This window comes from Sceloporus undulatus, chromosome 10 (genome assembly GCF_019175285.1).
Source record: "Sceloporus undulatus isolate JIND9_A2432 ecotype Alabama chromosome 10, SceUnd_v1.1, whole genome shotgun sequence".
Taxonomy (NCBI): Eukaryota; Metazoa; Chordata; class Lepidosauria; order Squamata; family Phrynosomatidae; genus Sceloporus; species Sceloporus undulatus.
The window spans coordinates 6,651,285-6,656,582 of NC_056531.1; the positions used below are offsets into that span (position 1 = coordinate 6,651,285).

Consider the following 5,298-nt stretch of genomic DNA (forward strand, 5'->3'; position numbering starts at 1 on the left):
GGGTAAGATGATGATGATGATGATGATGATGATGATGATGATGATGATGATGATGATGATGATGATGATGATGATGATACCAGCTAGCAAAGTCACAGGGGGGCTGCTTGTCCTGGGTTGGCAAGACTTTTGGCTTAAGATCTTAACCTAGTTCAGGCTTTCTAAACTCACACAATGAAGAAAAGGAGAACAGGCACACTAATTTTGACTTACTCTCCATCCTCCACAAGTGGATGACAATTATCTGGAGAGGGTTCTACTTTCCATGGGAACTTTACAAATTGAATTTCCGAGATTCCAAAATGCTCAGGATAGCACCATGGGAAAGCAGAGCCTGCTCCCAAAAGGACAATTTTGTCCTCTTCCGACTCATGGAAGATGAACGGGATGGAAATACATGGGATGGAGCTAGTGTGCTAATCCTCATTCTCCCTCACCCATGTAAGTAGGAAAAGGGGTGAACCATTCAGACCTTCTCTCTCATGTTCCACAGCATCTCAGGATGGCTCCAATGGTTCTGGGACAGGGTTGGTCATACCACAAGGCAGAGTGAGGTGGTTTCCTTAGGCCTGGGGCATTATGGCAGTAAATGGTTAATTAATGATTTTGTCATTGTTGTATTTTTACTTTCACAGATGGAGAGAAGTGCTTGTGGGATTTTCTGCCTCATCTGCCAAAATAATGTAGCTGGCTTTAGGAAGGCATGTTGGGCGGGGGGATGATTTGTTGTTCTTGACCATTCCAGCTGTGGCAGGTGGAAAGAGCCCTTAATTTCCAAAATACTCCTTCTTCTATGCCCCATTACATCTATGCCTCGGAATGACATCTGGGAAAGGTAGCAAAAAGGGAAGCTTCTAAGTTCCATTTGTGCTACTCACACAATAATAGAACCAGCTGCCGTTGCAGCTCAGATATGGCATAAATATGATGCCCCATATTCTGCAATGGCTCATGGAGCATCATTTATGTCAGTGCTTCTCAACCTGTGGGTCTTGACCCCTTTGGGGGTCGAACGACCTTTTCATAGGGGGTTGCCTAAGACCATTGGAAAACACATATTTCCGATGGTTTTAGGAACCGAGACACCGCCATTTTATGGTTGGGGGTCACCACAACATGAGGAACTGTATCAAAGGGTCATGGCATTAGGAAGGTTGAGAACCAGTAATCTATGTCATTACTTGAAGAACTAGGAGCAAAATAGTAATTTTATATATAACAGCCAATATGTTTCTAGACTGCACTTGTGATATGAAAAAAGCTATGCAGAGGCCATTGGCTTCATTTTCCTACTGCTGTTTGAGGTATCATTTCTAGCAGAGAGGTTCCCCGTTCTTTGCTGGGACTTCATGCAAAACTAGGCACATGCTGCACATTCAACATGGTTGACAGGTGGATAGATAGAGATCAAAACACAGGCTGCCCGTCCAGATAGATCTACAACTGGACAAAACATTTACCCTAGGGCAATCACATTGCAAATGCAGACATATAAAGGAGTAACTTTCTGGGAGGATCATCTGAATTAAGACTATCCCCAGCATAGGCTTCTATGTGATGCAGGTCTAAAAAATTTGTGCCAAATTTTCTCATGTCTTCTTGTCCCACATCCCCCAAGTAACTCAGCACTATCTCCTTGGGCAAATTCATGGAGAATAAGAATATTGATAGCTACAAGTCACTGTGGATGTTTATTCCCAAAGGCAGCATGCTGTGTATCATTTGCAGAAGAATGTGAGTGGAAGGGCTCTATTGCACTCATGTCCTGGGAGCTTCCCATAGGCTTCTCTTTGGCCACCAGAGGAACAAAATGGGGGACCAGACAAGACTTTGGTCTGATCCAGCAGAATATTTTTAATGTTTTTATGCCTCTGAGTACCAATTGTTAGAAAACACAAACAGGGGGATACTGTTGAACTCATGGGTTGGTCAGACCTTGGAAAAGTTATCTTTTAGACAACTACTCTCTGAATACTCCATACTGGCTGGGGAAATTCTGAAAGTTGTAGTTTGAGGCAACTTTTCCAAGCAATTCTCCTGCTTGTGGATTTTCCACAGGCAACTGGCCAGCCACTGAGGTAATAGAATGCAGGCCTTTATTATCCACTGGGGCATCTCTTGTTTTCTTACTAGACATGGTGGCCCCTTGGGGTCTCCAAGAGTGACATCTCTCATCATCTGGTTCCCATGATATCAAAATTCAAAATGACCTGAAGAGACTAGAAAGCTGGGCCAAAGCTAACAAAATGAACTTCAACACAGAAAAATGTAAGGTACTGCACTTAGGGTGGAAAAAAATGCACAGATATAGGATGGGGGACACCTGACTTAAGGAGACTACATGTGAAAGGGATCTAGGAGTTCAAGTAGACCGCAAATTGAACATGAGTGAACAGTGCGATGCAGCAGCTAAAAAAGCCAATGCAATTTTAGGCTGCATCAATAAAAGTATAGTTCTAGATCAAGGGAAGCAATAGTCCCACTCTATTCTGCTTTGGTCAGACCCCACCTGGAATATTGTGTCCAGTTCTGGGCACCACAATTAAAAAAGGATGTTGAGAAATTGGAGCATGTCCAAAGGAGAGCGACTAAAATGGTGAGAGGTCTGGAAACCATGCCCTATGAAGAACGACTTAGGGAGCTGGGGATGTTTAGCCTGGAGAAGAGAAGGTTAAAAGGTGATCTGATAGCCCTGTTTAAATATCTGAAGGGATGTCATATCGAGGAGGGAGCTAGCTTGTTTTCTGTTGCTCCAGAGACTAGGATTCAGAACAATGGATGCAAACTATAGGAAAAGAGATTCCACCTCAACATGAGGAGGAACGTCCTGACAGTAAAGCTGTTCGACAGTGGAACACACTTCCTCGGAGTGTGGTGGAGTCTCCTTCTTTGGAGTTCTTTAAACAGAAGCTGGATGGCCATCTGTCGGGGATGCTTTGATTGTGATTTCCTGCATGGCAGGGATTGGACTGGATGGCCCTTGTGGTCTCTTCCAACTCTATGATTCTATGATCCTTTCATAACTGGAGATGCCAGGCTCTGAAACTATGACCACCTGCATGCATGTCAGCCACTAAGTTAAAGACCTCCTCTCCTTGAATTTCTGGTAGCTTAAATGCAAAGGGAGAATGGTAGGAAGATTTACCAACCTTATTCTCTCACTGAACAGAAAATGGCACATAGAGTTTCTCTAGTTTCCAATGGAGGGTGCATAACTATTTTGGCTTTTAAAAAAGTGCTATGTGGATATCTTCTTTCTGACAACAGACAGAGAGAGAAAGTGGGAGGATTATTCTCAACAATCATCATGAGGTTGCCTCTGACTCTCAAAAATCAAAGAGGAAATTTGGTTATTTTGGGTTGTTGGCCAAGTAGCTTTTTTCTGGCTAGAGCTTGCCTGCAGTTTAATCACAACATAATGGGGTGATTTTTAACTTCCCAGTTATATGTAGATGTAACTGTAAATGAAATGCAATCGGGACAAATGCAGTGTGAACCACGCTCCACTCTTGAATCGATCCATTGATTTGGATTGCAAACTAACTTATTTGTAAGTGGGAATGAGGCCAATGTATACATTTTCTATCGGGAACATATTATCTTCTGTTGGAGGACTTGTCCACTACTCAACGCTCAACTTGTAACACATATTACAAAAGTAGGACTTCCATGTTTTGACCCTTTTAATCCTGAGACTTCAAAAAGCCAAAATTCAAAAGTTCTGGAAAGTCAAAAATCTACCACTCCTAAAGTATGCAATTGCCCTTCAAATTTCCTACCACTGGGACAGTTGAAGAGTGCCAACCATGAATCAACCTGACAGCTAGCCAAGTAATCTGAATTCAGACAAAATCCACACACAAACTGAAAGTTACCACTTTGCATGAAAGTTCTGAACCATTCTTGCTAGGCATGCTCATAAGATGGGTAGTCATCATCAAAATGTAGGTCTAAAAGAGTTTACTATTAGTGAATCTCATTCTTTGCACTAATGTTTTTTGTTTGAGAGATACATTATGCCATTGGCTTTGCTTTATTCTCAGTTTATGTTATTGTTTATTGAAAATTGATTCCCCTTCCCCACCCAGTGGTATCACTATCAGAGGCGAAGCATGCTTTCATAACAATGGTTCAACTTTGTGCATTTCATGTAAAGGTAAGCTACAATTATTTGGCATTGGTAACTGTTGTGGGAATGAGGAAAGAGGGAATTTTTTTTCTCATCTGAAATACCTGCATGCTGTCCAAGGTGGTCTGGATGTAGAGCAAAGCAAAATACATACAAACAAAGACACAAGAAAAAGGATGTGGAATAAAAGAAAGTTTTTTTAAACCAAAAAACCAAAAAAGCAGAACACATTATAAAATATTTCTCTCACACACACAATATCTCAATCTCTCTCTCTCTCTCTCTGCACATTTCAAACCAATACATGTATTTAGCATATCTGTGCTACATTTCAAAACATTTTTCAGATCCACTTTAATTACCATGGCTTGTTAACCAAAGAACCCTGATATGTATAGTTCGGTAAGAGGGTTGGAGATTATTTATTTCAGGTATCCATATCCTTCAAGCAATTAGCACCAGCCCATAAATTTAATCAAGAAAATTTCCAGTGAATTTCAGATAGCTTGGAGAAAGGAGGTACAAGCAGGAAAAACCAAAACGTTCTGAGCAGGGCACTACCTGTTAAAAATAGGTGCAACAGCATCTCTTATCTCTATTCTTGCCTAGAAATACCTCTCTGACTGGAACAGAGCAGCTTCAAGGTAGGTTATCATGATTACCTATAACGCCTCAGTTAAAATGATGCTACATCTTAATACAAATGCCATTTGTACTGTTGTGTCTTCAGAATGAAAGGTTGACATGGCTTACTAACCAGTAAGAATGGTTATTTTCTCCCCTAACCATGCCTCTAGAATGATCCTGAAGTTGCATAATTCCAGCTGAGGCATTTTAGATCGAATGAAACATAACCACACTGACAAAAAGAGCATGCACCTGCAGAGAGCAAAAGTCCATAGATTTGTAAATCCTTGCTGAGAAAGGGACTGACCGAACCCAAAGGGTGCTCAACAATGGCTCCTTTTCATCCTGGAGAGAAGTGACCAGTGGAGTCCCACAGGGCTCTGTCCTGGGCCTAGTGCTATTCAACATCTTTATCAATGACTTGGAGGCAAAATTGGGGGCATACTTATCAAATATGAAGATTAGAGGGAGTAGCTAATACCCCAGAGGACAGGATCAAAATTCAAAATGACCCGAATAGACTAGAAAGCTGGGCCAAAGCT

The 5,298-nt window shown here is 41.6% G+C and overlaps 1 protein-coding gene across 15 annotated transcripts in view; it reads right to left on the reverse strand.

Annotated features, from left to right (window-relative positions):
- The window catches only part of RIMBP2 (RIMS binding protein 2), a 197,242-nt gene that overhangs the window by 85,280 nt on the left and 106,664 nt on the right, over positions 1-5,298 (reverse strand). For 7 of the 15 annotated variants that reach the window (XM_042441759.1, XM_042441751.1, XM_042441758.1 and 4 more), the window contains one exon: positions 4,234-4,254. The exons of 7 other annotated variants lie outside the window; for them this stretch is intronic. In XM_042441759.1, coding sequence (XP_042297693.1) covers positions 4,234-4,254 — 21 coding nt within the window. Of the gene's footprint in view, positions 1-3,149; positions 3,236-4,233; positions 4,255-5,298 lie in introns of those variants that run through there. One more of the 15 variants, XM_042441754.1, reaches the window with a different exon arrangement.